The following is a 19405-nucleotide window of genomic DNA, read 5'->3' as shown; positions in this document are numbered from 1 at the left end:
TTGCTTATTTATTTTAAGGTTATATATACACACAAGACACACACACACACACACACACACATACACACACACACACACACACACACACACACACACACACATACACATTTTCTTTGAGTCCCAAGGTCGTTAGAGGCCACCCTGTTCTTTCCACCTTTCACAGTCTTCTTGTATTTATTTTATATGCATTTTCAGTGTTTTTACCATTCAGTAGGAATAAAAAAGAGAAATGTGTTTATTCCAATTTTTTGGAACCAAATGGATAGCCTCTTCATTTTAATATTCTTATTTTTTCCTCAAATGTGTTAAGTACCAGAGGCCCTACTTATGAAGCACTGATAATCAGATCATGGCAGGTGCTTTTACATTAGACTCTATTTTCCTTTTGGCAAATGGGTGCTTTCTTGTACCCCTCACATGACATACAGAAGCTGTGAGGAGAGGCTCACTCTCCATTCCCATTAGCCCTGGCCAGAGTGAAAGATTGGCAAAGTCACTTCTCTTGGCACCATTTCTCCCTCTTAGGAGGAGATGGTTGGATTTCTGCTCTTGTAACTCTAGGGCGTCTTTTTCTGCGTGTGTTGGCCTTTTTGTGAGTGCAGGTGCCTGCTCTGTATGGGTGCTGTTCTCACCACCACACACGTGTTGAATCCTGTACCCTTGCTGTGGCGCCATCACATAGGTGCCCTGTAACCCCTATTACAGAGGTGGGAACCCCAACACTGACTGCTGAGATAACTCACCTGTGATCCCACAGCCAGCAGGGGCAGAGCTGTGATTGTACCTCAGATCCCAGAGCCTGCCCTCAGCCTGCGGTGGGTGAGGTCACAGGCTGGAGAGAAAGACGAGTGCTTTTCTTCAGTAAGTGGAGAATTTGATGATATTCCTTTATTTCCACAATGGCTGCAGCGGAGGGCATTGAGAACAGCCTCAGAAAAACTCAGAAACCGGTCTTCCTTCTCTACCAACGTTGTCTACACCACCCCAGGCACTCGTGTCAACAGATACATCAGCCGCCTCCTAGAAGCCCGCCAGACAGAGCTGGAGATGGCGGACCTGAACTTCTTTACCCTGAAGTACAAACATGTCGAACGGGAGCAAAAGGTACGTGGCTCTGGTTTTAAATTTCCCTGGTGCCATTTGTCAAAGCACTGCCTGTCTCGAGGAAGCCACTGACAGAGTGACCTCTCTCTTGTGCAGTACCACCAGCTTCAGGACGAGTATTTCACCAGCGCTGTCGTCCTTGCCCTCATCCTGGCTGCCTTATTTGGCCTTGTCTACCTTCTGATAATCCCACAGTACGTATTTTCATCAGCGAGATGGGAAGGTCACCAAGAAGTCCAGGTTCCTCGGGTTGGTGACTGTGTTTCCTTTTTTATGTTCAAGGTTCACCTCCCACAGTTAATATCCCAGTGTGCCTGACTTTTAGGGAAGACATTAGCCACCTTGCAGGTCTCCATTTAGCAAGCCTTGATGGCATACAGCGTGGGGCTGGTCACTTTCAATTTTTAATTCTGAATTGACTCAATTCTAAGGCATCATATATTTTCAGTTTCTCTAATCATGAGACATGCACCATTGCCTTAATAATAGCTTTTGAGGGTGAAAACAAACAGTGCACCAAGTAGGCTCATTGTTCCACGTCATTTTCAGAAACATTAAAATAAGAAAAAGAAGCCTCTGAAGAGGAAGAAAAACATAGTGATTTAAATAAGATTTAAATATCATGTGAGTCCATGTGAGTTTGGTGGCTTTTGTTTTTTGGCAAGAAAGACACCACAGTCTCCACTCACTACTTTTCTTCCAGACATTCCCGTTTCTTAATGAAACCTGCCTCCGGGAATAATATCTCCTTTGAGTTTCCAGAAAGCACCTGGAAGCCACCCGCATCTGCTGGGGAGGAGGAACCTCAGTCTGGGTTGCTGTGCATCCCACCCAGCCTGGATGCTGGGAGCACAGTGACTGCCCAATGGCCCTATTTGGGGATCAAGCCTTTCCTAAAAATGCCCTTCCCAGGCAAAGCCCAGCAAGAGGACAGTTCAGCAAAATCTGGGCAACTCCTGTCTTTCCATCATGAAGAAAAGGGCTTCCAGAAAAGTCCTGTGACTCTCAGCCCAGGCTAGACCTTGGGGATGCGGGTAGTGGAAATGGGTGGGGTGGGCTCAAGAAAGGCCCCCTCACCCAGCAGCCACAGATGCCCTCCCCTAGAAGAGAACCAGCCTTGGGAAAGTCACAGGGACCTGAGTGCAGGCAGCTGGCTTAATGACACTGCTTCCTCCTGGGGGCTCGGGGGATTGGGGGGATGCTGATTTCCAGGCACCTCTTGGGTCCACCTCTCCTGGTGCTTGCCTAGCAGTCTTCTGACCCTCATGTCTTCTGTCCTGCAGGAGTGTGGCCGTCCTGCTCCTGCTAGTGTTTTCCATTTGCTTCCTGGTGGCCTGTGTCCTGTACCTGCACATCACCCGGGTCCAGGTATGTGGGTGGCCTGTGTCCTGCACGTGCTCATCATCTGTTCCAGGTACTTGGGTGGTGTGTGTCCTGTACTTACACATCACCTGGTCCAACTACGTGGCTGGGCTCTGTCTACCCTCTCAGCAGGACAGGTGGGACAGGGAAGGTAGTTCTGTCCCCTCACCCTCCATGACAGGAAGCATCTGCTTATGTAGCAAGTGCTCATTAAGCCCCAGTTGTGCACTGGGCACCATGCACTCCTTTCTTTGGGAGCGTGCCTGACAGGCACAGTGGCTGGTTGAGCAGTGCTGAGTAAATAAATGAACACAAGATACTCGTCCAGTTCTCCTGGAATGGGGAGTCCACAAGGGGACAGGAGTGGGATAGCTCTTTGTGTGTTCATGTCATAGACTTGGGGGGTGACACTTCTCCAGGTGATGATTTATCTGCTCTGCTCTTGTGGACTTTTGGAACAAAGGCTTGAGCTTTGCAGCCTTGCACCACCCATGGTTCACTGCAGAGGGCTCTGTTTTTCCTAGTCCTGAGTTCCTTTGTCACATTCTCAACCTTCATTTCCAAATGCTCCATTTCCCCAGCCTGCCCCCAGGTGTCACTTCTGGCAGAAACAGTGTTATTTTTGCATAACTATTGAAAACAGCAACTTTTTGAGAAGACAGAGTTTGTGTTTATTCATTTAACTTTGTCATTATTCATGGGTAATATCTTAATTTTTTTCGATTTTAAAAAGATACTAACTATTAAGATTGCACTCCCAGTTCTTTGAGTTTTGTAGATCGAGTGACCTTTGGTGTGGTGAACTTTGGAATTTCCCACTTCAAATAATTTCATAGAATTTCAAGTATGAGCGTGACAGATGGATGATAATTTTTCAAGCCTATCACTTTGTCCCTGGTGGCGGGAACCAGTGTGCAACACCCCTCCATGGTGTGCACACAGTGTAAGTCGTGCAGAAAGTGTAAGAAACCGTTGGGGAAAAGGAACGAAGCAGGACTTGAGGAACGCACCAGCCTGGACAGCCCTGCCCAGCAGGTCCCCTCATGGCTGGAAACTTTGGCAGCATAATTCCTGGGTGATTATGTTAAAAATAAGTCAGCCTATGTTAGCCCGTGTAGTGTCTCCCTGACTCCGTTATTTCGTTCTCTTGGTGGGCTCCGCCCTGGGCTCCATTAGGTCCTCTCTTTCTGAATGTCCACTCCCCCTTCTCGTCCTCTCCTGTGAGCAAGTGTGGAGTGTTGTTTTTACTAAGTATGTGTTTTGGAAGTGCCAGGCTCAAAAAGCGGCAGGGGTCCGACGTTCTGGGGAGCTGCCAAGAGTGGCACTTGTGGCCGGTTTGCAGGAAGCAGATGGGAGCCCAGGTGCGCAGACTTCTCAGCTAGGACAGGAGGTGGACTCAGCTCACAGCGGCGTGCACTGGGTCAGGGTTTGACTGCACCAACACGTGCCTAGGCGCGTGTTTGTCGGCTCTGCACTGGGCTCTGAGCATTGCTCACGGGAGCGACTAGGGCTGTGGCAGAGGCCTGTGCCAGCCACTGTGGGATGGACAGCAGGATGGAGGCTGGGGAGCTCTAGGGGAGGCCAGCAGGCGAGAGGTGACGCCCGTCCAGCAGAAGACCAGCGTGGCCAAGGAGGAGATGCGAGTGGGTACGGCTGGTCACATGGGTAGGATTAGATCCAGTTGCCAGAACACATCCCAAGAAAGCCTGTGGCAGCAACAGGACAGAAAGGTTTTCCTCCCTCATGTTGGCAGTGTCCACAATCAGGGTGTGCAGGGCGGGTGTGGCCACTCCATAGCCACCTGGGACCTTTGCCCCCTCACTTGGCTCCCTCGTTCCTCAGGGATGTGCTAACTCTGGGCCTTGGGCTCCAGCTCTCCAGGCCTCAGTGTTGCCCTCTGTGAACTGGGGGTGACGATGGTCCCCACCTCACTGGCCGACATGAGGATTCAGTGAGCTGACGCGTGCAAAGTCCATGGCGCGGGACCTGGCATACCATGTGCTCGATTGGAATGTCCTGAAATGCAATAAGAGGGGAAAGGCTGAGGAGAAGAAGGGGTGGTGGATGGAGCCCATCCCAGGAATTGGTGGGGGTTTCTAGTCCTGCAAGTCCTGGAAGTGGTGAGGGCTTGAGGGTCCTGCTGCGAGTTGAAAGGGGCAGAGCTGGACTGGCTGGATGCAAGGACCCGGCTGGGGCAGGGTGTGGACTTTGTAGTGGTGCCAGCCCTGGTGGAGGTGCGGTGGGGAGACCGCAGAGCTGACCGGGCTGAGGTTCGGATGGCTGGGCCTAGAGGGGAAGGGGAGGGGATGGGAGAGGAGGAAGCCAGCGGGGTGCACACTGGCCAGACCCCAGGTGGGGCTGAGGGTGCTGCGGACAGGGCAGGCCAGGATCACCTGGCATCAGGCAGGTTTGGAGGCACTTGGCTGGATCCTGGGGACGGGGGCCTGGCGTGACCCTCCAGGCAGCTGGGGTGTGCCTTGGACAGGCTGCTCCTCACTGGCCTGGTGCTGACGGACTTGCCCCTGAGCCCTGTGCTCCCGTCCTCCCTCTGCCTCACAGCTCAGTGAGCTGTTCCGATCTCGTCTTCCTGGAGCGCTAAGGGAAGGCAGAGGGGACGGGCTCAGCGGGGGCTGGGTCCATCTGGGCTGGCTGGGGTAAGGGAAGAGCCCCCCAAGCTCATGTCCCATTCTGAGCCCTGCGCCAGGGCATGGAGTTTCAAAGGCAGGGTGACAGGATTTGCACCGGTTATGATATTCGAGTTAAACTCGATGGCTTTGAAGGACAGAGAGTTAGAGACCCTGCGCAGATGTCCTTAAAGATGGGGGTGGGGGGCTGGAAGCACATAGGGGAGTGAGTGACCCCCAGAGACAAACCAAAGGGCTTCCTCTTAGCCCCTGTGAGTGCAGATGGCCAGGAAATGGCGCCTGCTTTTTCTTCCCTCCTGTCCTCATGTGACATCCTCTTCTGCCTCAGTCCCCCAGCAGCTCCCAAGTCTGTGTCTGTGTGGGATTGAGTTTATTTATTTAGCATAAATTAAGTCACTACTGTTGAAACTTTAAATTGCAACTCCCTGGCAGGTTGTGAAATCAATTTTTGTATGGTGTGAACAGCTGTGTTTTTACAAAGGCATGGACTGGAAATGAATGAAAACCATCTTCCTGAGTCAGGGCTGGAGTCCTGCCTCAGTTGTGGTGGAAGGGGCAGTCGTATGAAATTTCTTAATTTGACACCCCGTCAAAAACTAGGAAGGGCCCTGCTCCCTCCCTGCCTTTCACCAGGCTGTGATAAGCATTGACTCGCCTGTCTCCCTGCCACCCAGCATGCCCCAGTTGCGTTCTTTTTTCATCCTTAATGCCTTACGCAGCGTGGTCAGGGCTGAGTGGAGACGGATGCAGGTGTGGAAAGGGTAGATGGAACCATACTGCTCCTGGTTGCATTTGTCTAAACCGCTGCAGCTCCTACAGCCCGATAGCTGTGCGCCGCGAAGGCGTCATCCTCCAAGCATCACCTCCACAGTGAGACTGTCTGCACTACTGGTTGTCACTGCGTCCTCCCCTGGGCACTGTGGTGTTTTGCTCGAAGATTGCACTCCAGTGTATTTGTGGGCTCCTCCCACTTGTGGGGTCCTTTTCTTAAATTCAGCTCATGGAGAGAGCAGCCTGGTCCTGTAGGGGCTGATACTCCAGGATGCTCACTTGCTGTGGCTGCTGTCACTTTTTGAATCGGTGTTGCTGTCATTTGTACCTGCCTCGACATCATGCTTTGAGGGTGTCGGTAACAACCAGCAACCTGCTGGGTTTGTGTTTGATTGAATGTAGGTCATGTTCTTGGGGAATTTTCCATTGTTCATATCAGAGCAGCTATTTTTTTTCTATATTTCTACAAGCTATTTTCATGTTATCTTTGTCTGTGGCTGTTCATTTTTCGTTTTGCTTATGAAAAAGAACCAATAAGCACTACTCAAACGAACTATTAAAACAAAAAGAGTGGCCCATCCATCTTCAAAATAACAGACAACGCTCCCTATCATTTGTCTGTGCTGGTCCTTCGGGGCATCACTGTTCAATTTCTGGAGAGGTAGTTCAACTCTTATTTATTTGATCACACGTTCACAGGATCAAGTATGGAGCATTGCATGAAGAGGATCTGAAAAACTCCGGGGCTGGCAGTCCCAGCCCCCGACCCAGGGTGTGTCCGGGGCAGCCAGCCTCCCAGAGCTGCCTCCGCCCTCCGTAAAGTCTGTGGAGCTGCAGTTAACATTTTGCAAGTAACTGAATAAATAGCCCGTTCAAACGCCTGAAATGAGGAAGGGAATTTATTGGCTCCTGGATCCAGAGGAACCAGAGGACGGAGAGCCCAGGGTGGTTTGATCCAAACGGCTCGGTTCTGCCCAGGGCCCACCCTCCAGATCCTGCCCCGGCCTCCTCTGGCTCCAAGCGCAGCAGGGAGCCTTCTCACTTCCCTGCCTTCCTCTTGTGCTGCCAGCCAGAGAAAACTGATTTTATTTATTTTTTGTTTTAAATTTTATTTTTTATTGGCAAATCATAAGTGCGTATATTTATGGGGTACAATGTGATGTTATTATATATGTGTACATACCTTGTGGCATTATTAAATCAAGCTAATTAACATATCCATCACCTCACACACTTATCATTTTTTGTGGTGAGAACATTTAAAATCTACTCTTTTAGCAATTTTGAAGTATATAATACGTTATTATTAGCTGTAGTCACCCTGCTACGTGATAGGTCACTAGAACATATTCTTCCTGTCTAATTGGAACTTGGTACTCTTTGACTAAAATGTTCCTTTTTTCCTCTCCCCCCAGCCTCTGGTAACCACTATTCTGCTCTTACTTCTGTGAGTTTGACTCTGTTAGACACCACATATGGATGTGTCAGATCACGCGGTATTTTTCTTTCTGTGCCTGGCTTATTTCACCTAACGTAAAGCCCTCCTGGTTCATCCATGTGGCCACAGATGACAGGATTTCCTTCTTTCTCAAGGCTGAATAGTATTCCATAGCGTGTGTGTACATTTCTTTATCTGTTCATCTGTTGATGGGATGTGGGTTGTTTTCATCTCTCGGCTACTGTGAATAGTGCTGCCGTGAACACGGGAGTGCGGTTGTCTCTTCAACATCCTGACTGTATTTCCTTTGGATGTGTACCTAGAAGTGGGAGTGCTGGATCATGTATGGTAGATCTATTTTTAATTTTTTGAGGAACCTCCATACTGTTCTCCATAATGGCTGTACTAATTTACACTCCCACCAACAGTGTGCAAGGGTTCCCTTTTCTCCATATCCTCCCCAACACTTACCTTTCATAATCTTTGATAATAGTTATTCTAACAGGTGTGAAGTGATAGCTCATTATAGTTTTAATTTGCATTTCTCTGATGATTAGTAATGTCAAGCATTTTTTCGTATATCTGTTGGCTGTTTTATGTCTTCTTTTGAGAAATGTCTATTAAGAATCTTTGCCTGTTTTTTAATTGGGTTATTTGTTTTATTGGTATTGAGTTGTGTGTGTTTCTTATATATTTTGGATACTAATCCCTTATTAGATGTATGGTTTGCAAATGTTTTCTCCTAATCCATGGGTTATTTCTTCACTCTATTAAGTCTGTCATAGGAGAAAAGCTCCATGACATTGGTCTGGGCAATGATTTCTTGGATATGACCCCAAAAGCACAGGCAACAAAAGCAAAAATAGACAAATAAGATTGCATCAAACTAAAAAACTTCTGCGCAGGAAAGAAAACTCTTTGCTTTTAAAGGCCTCATGTAATTAGATTATATGCACCAGGTGTTCCTTTCTGAGTAACTCAAAGTCACCTGATTAGTAAGTAAGCTTAATTACTTCTGCAGAATTCCTTTTGTTATGTAATGTCCCACAGTCATGGGCATGATAGCTCATCGGAGTCACTGGCTCAGGAATTAGAGTGAGAAATCTTGGGTACCATTTTAGAACTCTTCCAAGTATGCTTAATAAATGTTAGATTTATTTGTTTTGTAAAAATTTCTCTATATGTTTATAACTGACAGAGTTTTTGATATTTTGACAAAAGTGTCTAAGGGTCCTAGGACAATCATAATCTATCCCATTGATTAATAAACTTGCTCTGCATGGTTTCAGCTTGCATGGTCGTTTTGATGGCCCCTCACTACCATGCAACACAAGCACTGCCAGTATTGGATGCTGATTTAGAGCATGTGCTGAGTCCTGGAGAGCCTTGCCACGGCCCCGCAAGATGCTGCCACCTAGCAGGTGCTGTCACTGAGCCTTCAAAAGGCCACTGTACCATTCCATGAAGCCAGGATGATGGAGCCCATGGTAAAACCAGTGACTTATATCAACATGTGTCCTTTCCTATACCTATGCAGTGCAGCGGCCGTAGCCAGGCTGCCTTGGGGAGTGGCAGCCCATGTTGCTGAGCCCATCAAAACCTCCATCCTTGCCACCGTGGCCACTTGGCTTCTGCGCCCATTGAATGATGACAGGGTGGCTGGGGAAAGAGGCTGGTATCCACAAAATGGGACATCTTACCCATTTGATTATTAAAATCCTCTCTTTGGTGAGCATGCACATGCATTACAAATATCCGCACGTTTTTTTGCCCATTCAGAGAAGTGTATCCACTTGCCTCTTCCCCAATTTCCAATCATGTTGCTCCAGGTCCTTGACCATCCAGCCAAACCACCAGCCACAGCTCATGAATCAGTACATAATCATACGTCTGGCCATTTCTCCTTCCAAGCAAAGGGCACAGCCAGTTGGACTGCCCAAAGGTCTGCCCGCTGGGAGGACTGCACTTTACCACTGTCCCTCAGGGCTATGCCAGGCAGGGGCTGTGGTGCTGCTACTGGACACTTGCAGGTGGTGCCAGAGCAAAGCCATCTGTAAACCAGGCCTGAATCATGTCTTCCCCTGTCAGCAGATCGTAGGGAACTCCCCAGGAGCCATAGGTGCAGGCTGGGAGAGGGAAGGCAGTGCAGCAGGAGTGGGGACCATGAGCATTTGGGCCACTTCTGCCCAATCACAAGTGTACCACTTCCACTTGATGGTGGAGTGCTGCTGTGCACACCCAACTTCATGGCTTGGTGGGTCAGAGAACACCCAGTTCCAGAGGGAAGCTCAGGTTGCACGGTAGCTTGGTGGCCTGTAGTTAAGTGGTCAGGCTTTAAGGCTCCATAGCGGGCCTGGATCAATGATTTGAACCTGGATCTTGCCCAGGGGCAAAGATCAGACAGGGAGGGAAGTGCGCTAAGCCAAAGTCAATGAAGTGTTTGGGCCTCGCATTGCTGTAGAGCGGCTCTCCTTTCTGAGTAGATAGCGGAGACCAGTCTTTAGGTGAAATACGACGGTGCTGGAACTCAGGGAACCCAGAACTGGGACCCGGATCCGTAACCGCCAGCTGAGTGAGCTGGGACACACTTCTCTGTCTTCAACCATAGAATATGTGCTACTGGGCTCGGTGGTCTTTGTAGAATGGGAATGAGGAGTAAAGAATAACTCAGATAGCCTGCCGAGGGCACCCTGGCAGTCATAGCTCTGTCGGGGTTAGTTGTTGTTTTCTATAAGGTCCCTTTGGGCATTTATTTTAGTTTATATTCTTACTTTCAGGAGTGTGAGGGTAAAAAGGACTTCTTACTTTTATCCATGAAATTGTTCGTTGAATATTTCAAGATGATTTAAAGTTAATAGGTTTGAAATAAAATTTCTATTACATTAAGAATTATATAAAACCCATGTGCATAAAATGATAAAACTAATTTACAGCAAATAAAAGAAAACACAGATGAGTGGCAACTCATACCATTTCTTAGATGGAAGAATTCCACATACTGAGAATGTCAAGTTAATCCATTATTCAGTTCATTTCAGTGCCGATCAACGTCATAGAGCCAGGTGAAGGGAGGGGGGGAGGGGGTCATTTTAATTTAAAGGCTTCAGGTGTTTTTCTTAACCTTGGCAAGTTTTTCACCTGGGAGAACAAATATGTGAACACAGCCAAGAAATTTGTGTGGAGGATGAAAACCGGGTGTGGATCTAGCAGTGTGGGCCTCTCTCTTCTCATTCTGTGGTGTGAATTATTTACTGCACATGTGAATCAGCTTTGTAATCAAAGGACATTTTTTAAATTAATATTTTCTTGTTCAGTGTTTTCCAGGGTGCCTGACGATTCAGATTCGCACTGTCTTGTGTATATTCATAGTGGTCTTAATCTACTCGGTAGCCCAAGGATGTGTGGTGAGCATCTCCAGCCCTCGGTGGGTGGCGGGCAGGAGAGGGCACACCTTGCAGAGCCAGCCCGGAGACCAGGGCCCGGGCTCTGGAGACAAGGAGCGATCAGCAGAGATGTCAGGAACAGGCCAGGGGCTCCCAGAGAAGGAGGGAATGAGAGATCTCATCTAGCAGAGGGAACGAGAGCTCTCCCTGGTAGAGGGCAACCCTGTTCCTTCCTAGGACACAGAGGACAGGGGCGGGGAGGAATAACAGGATGAGCTGCCATGCTGGGGACACGACCTGGTCCTCCTGGGGCCTCTCAACTGCCCCAGTCGCCAGGGAGAGGTGGGAGGTCGGAGGCCTGGGAGCAGCCGTGAGAGGAGGGACAGCTGTGCATCCTGAGGCCCGGCCTCCTGAGCTCCTGCGCCCCTCGTTCCCAGGTGGGCTGCCTGCCCTGGGCCTGGAACTCCAAGCCCAACAGTACCCTGGTGGTCTTCTCATCTGGGAGCCGGCGCACAGCGCTGCCCGCCCTGCCCTGCGAGTCTGCGCACCATGCCCTGCTCTGCTGCCTGGTGGGCACCCTTCCGCTAGCCATATTCCTGCGGGTGTCCTCCTTGCCAAAAATGATCCTGCTGTTGGGGCTCACCACGTCCTACATCCTCGTCCTGGAGCTTAGCGGATACACCAGATTTGGGTAAGTACGCGGCTCCCAGAAGACAAAGCCCTGTGTTGCTAAATTCTAAATATACAGGTATGTATTAGAGTCTGCTGATTAGAAAACTTTTAATAAGGACTAATTACATACAAAATGTTTAGCTTGGTGGCTTCTCTGTTTCTTCTCTTTAGCCCCAATTCCGGCAAGGCCTCAGATCTCCCAGTGAGAAGCGGCTCTAGGCCTGGGTCATTCCCAGCGAGATGTTTGTGGGTGTTACCACCTGAGGGCCATTCTACAGATGATTCTTGGCTTGCTGGCTGAGTCTCACCTTGGAAGCTCAACACTGACTTGGGTTTTCGTCCTCATCTCCCACCAGGGGCGGTGCCGTCTCTGGGCGCAGCTACGAGCCGATCGTGGCCATCCTGCTGTTCTCCTGCGCGCTGGCCCTGCATGCCAGGCAGGTGGACGTCAGGCTGCGGCTGGACTACCTCTGGGCGGCGCAGGCAAGATGAGCCCTTTCTGCTTTCTGCGGGCGTGGGGGGGCATGCAAAGAAGCCTCAGCAAGCATCGGGCGGGGGGCGTGGGCTGAGACACCTCAGCAGCGCGCAAGGGCCGGCACTGTCGGGGGATGGAGGTGTATGTAGGAAGGCCATGACGAGTGGGAGTGGCACCCGTGGAAGCAGCTCAGAAGGCCGTAGGGTGCATGTGACAGAGCCTGCCTGATGGTCAGTGTGGCTGTTTGGTGAGGCGGCGAGTTCCCCGTCCTTGAGCAGCGTGTGTAGTTGCTGGTGCCCGGGGGCTCAGCCTCCACTGGACAGTAAGAGCAGGTCTCATCAGGATCACTGGGAGACTCGAGGAAATGCGGAGCCTCGCACCACCCACCCAGATTTAGAAGGTCTGCAGGTGGGGCTGGGAATCTATATTTTTAACAAGTACCCAGGAAATTCTGATGCAAGAGGTGTGGAGACCACGCTGGAGACTCTGATGTGTGAGCCAGCCTCAGGCCCTCGCCATCTGGGTACCAGGTTGCCGGGTGTGTGTCACACTTTCCTGGAGTCTGTGGGTGGCTTTCTGTTCGGGAGTGAGCCAGGTGGTGACTGCGGATATTGACCCTGAGTGCCTTCCATGGATCCACATGCACAGATGGCTGCGGCATACCTGTGTCCACTCCACGGCCGGGGGCCAGCGCAGCATGTGGGTGCGGGTGCGAGTGTGTCTCTGTGTGTGGCCACCCCTTATGTGCGCCTGCTCTGTGCTCCCCCGGCCTCTCGGAGATGAGGCAGTTGAGCATTCCGTACTGGGCTACCTGGGTTCATGTCCCATCTGTGGAACTTTCAGACTGTTTCCCTCTGGGAAAATTGCTCCACCGAGGTTTCCTCATCTAAAAACAGGAAGTGAGGCTAATGAATATTAACTTTAGCAAGAGCCAGTCATCTTATTGTGACACAGTAAGAGTAGCTCTCTTTGCTATTGGGGCTATTTAATCTTATTCAGTCCTCCAAGCAGCGCTGCCCGGGGGGATTACAGGTAAGAAGACAGGGGCTGCGGAGGTGGCATGCCAGGGTTGGGCAGCTGGTGAGTGAGTGGCCAAGCTGGGATCCAGCCCCCGTCTGTGTGACCTCTGGGTGGGCCCTGAATTCCTGGTCAGAGCAGTGTCTGAGGCCAGGCAGACACTGTCACCCTGGGGCCTCCACTCTGCAACCAGGACTGAAGCCCAGAGTGGGGGCTCAGACACAGGCAGGTGCAGCCCCAAGGGTGGCGGGAAAGGACGGGTGGCCAGGATCAGCCGAGGGCTCACCTTGGAGGTAGGAATCCCAAGGGTGCCCAGGTGTCTTCTGGCAGCAGAACAGGCTTACTGGAATTGGGGAGCCTGTCGATTTGTTGTCCTTGTTCCTGAGGCTGGCCGGGTGGCAGGCCACGTTGTCCAGTGACTGGGACCCTGGTCTGCAGCAGAAGTGACATGTGTTGGGCCTGGTGTCAGGTAGTCCTCGTTCCTAATTTCCACAACTCCACGTAGGGTCTGTGTGACTCAGGGCAGTGACCAGCCTAGCTCTCCTTCCTCTCCAGCAGAAAAATGAGGTGTGCCAGAAATAACTGAAACCCTAATCCAGATGAGCCAGAAATAAGTGGAATCCTCTTCCCCACATGCCTGGCCACAGGCCTGGCGCATAGTAGGTGCTCGGCAAGGCCGCATGGTCCTTCATCTGACAGCCCACTGCCCTGAGACGGTCCCTGAGGCTGCTGCATGGACAGCCGTCTGGGGGGAATCTCTTTCTGGGAAGGAGAGGCAGGGAGGGTGAAGGGAGGGTGTGAGGAGCATCCGGAGACAAATTGTCACTTAGACCAAAAAAAAAAAAAAATGGAGACAGTTGTTTCCTTCTAGTTTTAGTAACCCGGAAAAGACAGAAACAACTAAGTGGATCTTGTCCACACAGCAGGGCAGGATGCATATTTAAGATGGTGGAGAATTATTTTGTTGCTTTAGGTAAACAAAAGAAAGAATATGTACACACGTGCACACACACACACATGCACACACTATGTATATATGTACATCTAGATACATAGGCTCACAAATGCTATTTGTTTGTAACAGCTTTATTGAGATACACTTCTCATAACACACAATTCACTCCTTCACTGTAATCCAGTGGTGTTCGTCATACTCACCGAGTCCTGCAACCATCACTGTGATCAATTTTAGAACAGTTTTATCTCCTTCGAAAGAAACCCTGTCCCTCTTAGCTACCACTCCCCATTTCTTCCCAGCCCCCAGCCCTAGGCAGCTGCCAGTCTCCCTTCTGTCTCCAGATCTTCCCATTTCGTTTATTCTTCAGCCTCTGTGTGTTAAGTTAGTGCCTACTCTGGACAGAAGACACCCCTGTGCGCTGCCAGACAGTGCCCCACACTAACCCTGCAGGTGGGGGAGAACCCCAGATCCCCGAGGGTCCTGTGGTCCAGAGCTGTCTTTACTCCACACCCAGATTCCGGTTCTGGGGTGGTGGGGGCCACTGAGATCCCAAGTCCTTGGCCTCCTCTCCTGGGGTCGTGATGCTGAGTGGTGGACCCATTGCTGCAGGGCTGTCTGGACAGGGCGGGTCCTGGATTCCTGCTGCAGACCGGGTGGGGGACTGGGACGGGTGCGCCTGGGGGAAACACATCTGAATCTGACCTGACCCCCTGGAGGGACTCAGGCTGTGGGGCGGGGGCAGGTGGAGGATGAGTCATCACATGAGAGGGCCCCACGCAGGAAGAGCAGGTGTTTCCCTGGACTTCATAGGATGCTCGAAATTCGACTGCGGAAAGATGAGGGGTGGGATGGAGGGAAAGGGACGAGGAGTGTGGCAGAGGGAGCCTTCACAGACACCCTGCGAGGAATCAGAGCCCAGTCACAGGGGCCAGTGCCCCTTCTAGGGTCCCTCCCTGTGGGCAGTGGAGACTGACACATCCCGATAGCCTGAAGGACAGAACCTGGTCCCATCCTGTCACGGAAGGTGGTCTGATAGTGGAAGGGAGTGTGAGGGGAGCCGAGGGGCAGGTGGAGCCCTATGGTCACCCACATGGAGAACATCTTGCATAGTCAGGGGGCTCCCGGTGGGTACCTTGGAAGGTGTCCTGTGTGCTTAAGGGGTGGTGGTGGAGGTAGAATTAGTTTCCAAGGGTACCGTGCGTGTATCGCTGAGTCTGGGCTGAGAGCAGATGGCACACTCCAGTTGGCTGAGGTCAAGAGCCCTTAATGATGTGTGGGCTGTTGGAAAGAGGAGGGTGAGCACGGGGGCAGCGCCAGGCTGGTGTGGCACTGGGGCAACCTGGTGGGAAGGGGCCCTGTAACCAGGGCACAGGGAGGGTCACCTAAGAGGATTCACGACCTTTGGCTGAGGGACATGGCCAGCCCACTGTCCCCAACTTCTGGACGCTGGCGGTGCTCCCCATTGGCTGAGCCCAATTGGAAGTGGGAAGCCAGGGAGCCTGTTGGCTCAGCCCTCAGGTCGGCCTCCCTGGATAGAGCAGAGGGGGTAGATCGCAGATGCAGCACACACCGGTTCCTGGAAAGGTGATCTGTCCAGCTGCTGTTTGCCAGAGCCACGCCAGGTAATGGGAGAAGAGCCTCTTTATGACAGGCTGTGCCAGCGAAGGTAGTCTTTGTCCACCACGGCTGGCTCTCCAGGGTAATCCACTAGCTGGTCTGGGCAGAGCTGCAGACCCAATCATCAGCTGGCCCTCTGGATTAAGACCTTACAGTTGTGAGTACTTACTCAGAGCTTGAGAAGAATGGATTTAGAATGAGCTAGGAAGACTGGAACAGCCTGGACCAACAAGATTGAGGTTCCGGGTTATTTACTAGGGTGCCCAGTTGGCTCCCTACTCTCAGAGGGCAGTGTGGGGCCTTGGCCATGACTCCTCCAGCTGGGGGACGCTCCTTTAGGGGGCGGCATTTTCTCTCGTCTGGGTTGGCATGGCCTTTTCTTGGGTTTCGTGTCCTTTTAAATGTTATCAAATGAATATTAGACCCTGCCATGGGATTCTCCATCCAGTGACACCCCCCAGCAATTCCCACTCTGTATCGAGCTCGCCCACAATTTCAGGGTGAGAACACATTCCTCGGCCTCGGAGCACCCCAGGTAAGACTGTGGGTTCTCATGCTTGTGTGTCACGAGGGAAGCGTTGCCTAAATGGAACACACTGACATATGTTTCCACAGAAGCCTAGCAAGAAATGCCACCCACTTACCTGTAACCCGACCAAAACGTGGAACCTTCTAGACTTTGTCTGTTTGACCTTTGGATATTTAGACATGTTATACAAACATTAGAGTGCCTGAAACTATTGCAAAATTGCCAGGCCAAAGACTAGGTGGGTGAATTATTTACATAGACCAGGTTGGTCACAGAAACCTACATAAACAGACAGGCTTTTCCCTTGTGACAACATCCTCGGCCTCTTCAACTGTTGGGACGCTTTTGTTCTAGCGTTATTTTTTTCTTTGAACTCAGTAGATAATCGCCATGGCAAATACAATTTCAATGTTTATGCTTCTAGTATCAATGCAGTTAACTTATTTCTCTACCGGTAAATGCTTAATTTGAGGGTAATTTCCATTTTGTGGTTGCCACTATTAACATGTAGAGTGAAGGTTACCCGAGGTTGGTCATGACACAGACCTGGTAGTAGAAGCTGAGTTGGAGACCTGGTTCCACCCCTTTCTTCAGTCTCTTATCATCTCCAGTGTGTTTCTCCACGTACATGACAGTAACCCTTGTCTAGTGGGGTTGTCGGGGAGTTCACTTCATAGAAGCCGCAGTCATGCTTCGTGGATGCTGAAATGCTACCCATGTTAGTCGTCATTTTGTTCTGTTACTGGCCGTAGGTTTCACGTCTGGGCTTTGGGTGAGCACATCCTCACAAATAGCTTTCACTGGGCTGAACACACTACTATGGAAGCCCCCAGGGGCCAAACACTGGTGCAGAAACTCAGGACCCCATGTCCAGTCATGCCCCGCACCCACTGGAAACACATCCTTTACCCATCTGGGACATGCACATGCAGCCTCTGGCAGCCACCACTCTGTATTTACTCACATAGTGTTACCACCTGCCTTTGTCCAACAGGCATTTATTGAGCACCTGAAGTATACCTAGCCCTGTGCTGGGAATGCTAAAATGGGTGTGGTATAGCCCCTGCCCTCGGGTGTTCATAGGCTGTTAAAGCAATAAAACATATCAGCCACAGATAATTGCAGTACAGTGAAGGAAACGCCATGTAAACCTTAGCTGGGACCTGACCCAGGTGGAAGGACAGGTGATATCATGTAAAAATAACCCCTGACTCCCAAAGTCTTGAAGAATGAGTAGGAATTAGCCAAGGGAGGTTGGTGAAGTGCTAGGTGGGGCAAGTGTGTGTGTCTGCTGAGATTTTTTTTTTTAATTTCAGCATATTTCGAGGGTACAAATGTTTAGGTTCCATATATTGCCTTTGCCCCACCAGAGTCTTGCTGTCATTTTAAAAAATCTATATATAACACCGTACTGTTTACTGGAAATTCGATAAAACAGCAGACTTTGTGTCTTCACCACACACACACACACACACACACACACACACACACACAAATGGTAACTATGGGTGGTGGTAGATATGTTAAGTATTAATAATTTGATTGTTGCAATCATCATGTGATGTGAGTATATGTATAGATAGATATATAGATATAAAACCATCACATTGTATACCTTGGATATATGCAGTTTTCATTTTTTGATTAAATATTTTAAAATAAAAAAAATACTCAACTCATAAAGACTTATCAAATCTGGGTCCTAAAAGCAAGAAATTAAATTCTAGTCAAAGAAAAAAAATCTGTTAATATGGTAAATTACATTGGTTTAACATTTGAAAATTAAATAAATACATCTTCCACCTTGGAGTAAACCTTACGTAGTCATGACAGATTACCAATTTTATATATTGTTGGGTTCAGTTTGCTAAAAATTTTGTTAAGATACTTCTTCTGTCTTTGTCCATGAGGGATGTTCTGTGATTTTCTTATAATTTCTTTGTCTAATTTTGGTGTAAGAGTAAGGCTGGCCTCACAGAATAAGTGGGGAAGTATTCCATCCTCTTTAATTTTCTGCAAGGGTTTGTGCAGAATTGGTGTTATTTCTTCCTTAAATGTTTGATGAAATGAAGCCCTCTGGACCCGGATTTTGTGTGTGTGTGAGAGGAAATTTTTAACTAAAATTTAATTTCTTTAAAGATATAAGGCTATTCAAGCTTTATATTTCTTTTTGAGGTAGCTTTAGAAATTTGTCTCCTTCCCTGAAAGTTGTCAATTTTATTGACACAAAATTGGATAAAACGTTTCCTTATTATTCCTTTAATATTTGTAGAACTGAATTTGTATTATTTAATTTCTTCTGGTTTACTTTACTTTTACTTTTCTGGTTTCTTAAGGTGATTTGAGAAAGACCCTTCTTCTTTTCTGATATAGGTGCTTGTGTTATAAATTTTCCTTTAAGTGTGGCCTCCCACAATTGTTGATATTATAATATACATAGTTTTATTTTCATTTGGGTCACAGTACTTTCTAATTTTCTTTTTGATTTCTTCTTTTCAACAAAAGTTATTAAGAAGTATATTCTTTAATTGAGGATTTCTCAGATCTTTCTGTTATTGACATCTAATTAATTATATTGTGGTTAAAGAACATACTTTGTATGATTTGATTCTTTTAAATTTATTGAAACTTACTGTATTGTTCATATTCCATGTGTCCTTGAATAGAATATGTACTCTTCTGCTGTCAGATAGTATGTTTTATAAATGTCAGTTAAGTAAAGTTGGTTGATATTGTTCTTAAGTGTTGTAATCCCTTACTGATTTTTTTTTGTGTGTATGCATTGTTATTCTATCAATTTTTGAAAGGGGTGTTGGAATCTCCAACTGTAATTGTGTATAGAATGTGTTAGTTGTTTCCTGGATACAAGAGATACTTAGGTTGTATTTTTTCCTCCATTCATCAGCCTATGTCTCTTGAATGGGGCATTCAATTTGTTAACTTTGAGTGATAGAATTGATATGTGAGATACTATTCTGTTCATCATGTTGGATAGTCCTTATTGCTTTGTTTTCCTTCTTGTGTTGTTGTTTTATATGAGCTGTGAGCTTTAGATTTGGGGTGATTTTACGCCAGTGGTGTCTATTGTGCTGATCCATGTATAATTCATTTATGAGTATTTCCTGCGGGACAGGTCTGGTCATGACAGATTTCCTGTGTTTGTGTGGGGGAAAGCCTTTATGTCTCATTCCTGTATGAAACTTTGTTTTGCAGGATACAGAATTCTAGGCTAGCAATTGTTCTGTTTGAGAAGACTGAAGATGGGGTCCCAATCTCTTCTGGCTTGTAAGGTCTCCACTAAAAAGTCTGCAATTAGCCTGGTGGATTTTCCTTTGTAAGTTACTTGATATTTTTGCCTCACAGCCCATAGGAGTTCCTCCTTTGTGTTGACTTTGGCCAGTCTGATGACTGTATGTCTTGCTGATTCCCTATTT

General features: G+C 48.7%; 1 protein-coding gene across 1 annotated transcript in view; it reads left to right on the top strand.

Annotated features, from left to right (window-relative positions):
• ADCY1 (adenylate cyclase 1 (brain)) overlaps positions 1–19405 on the top strand; it is a 142802-nt gene that overhangs the window by 101197 nt on the left and 22200 nt on the right. Inside the window, exons 9-14 of the mRNA XM_012646975.1 lie at positions 910–1104; positions 1201–1298; positions 2388–2472; positions 10635–10724; positions 11141–11394; positions 11732–11858. Coding sequence (XP_012502429.1) covers positions 910–1104; positions 1201–1298; positions 2388–2472; positions 10635–10724; positions 11141–11394; positions 11732–11858 — 849 coding nt within the window. The remainder of the gene's footprint in view (positions 1–909; positions 1105–1200; positions 1299–2387; positions 2473–10634; positions 10725–11140; positions 11395–11731; positions 11859–19405) is intronic.

The sequence above is a fragment of the Propithecus coquereli genome, unplaced genomic scaffold, assembly GCF_000956105.1.
Source record: "Propithecus coquereli isolate 6110/MARCELLA unplaced genomic scaffold, Pcoq_1.0 Scaffold252, whole genome shotgun sequence".
Classification (NCBI taxonomy): Eukaryota; Metazoa; Chordata; class Mammalia; order Primates; family Indriidae; genus Propithecus; species Propithecus coquereli.
Note: the sequence above shows the minus strand (reverse complement) of the source record. Positions and strands in the feature narration are given on the sequence as shown.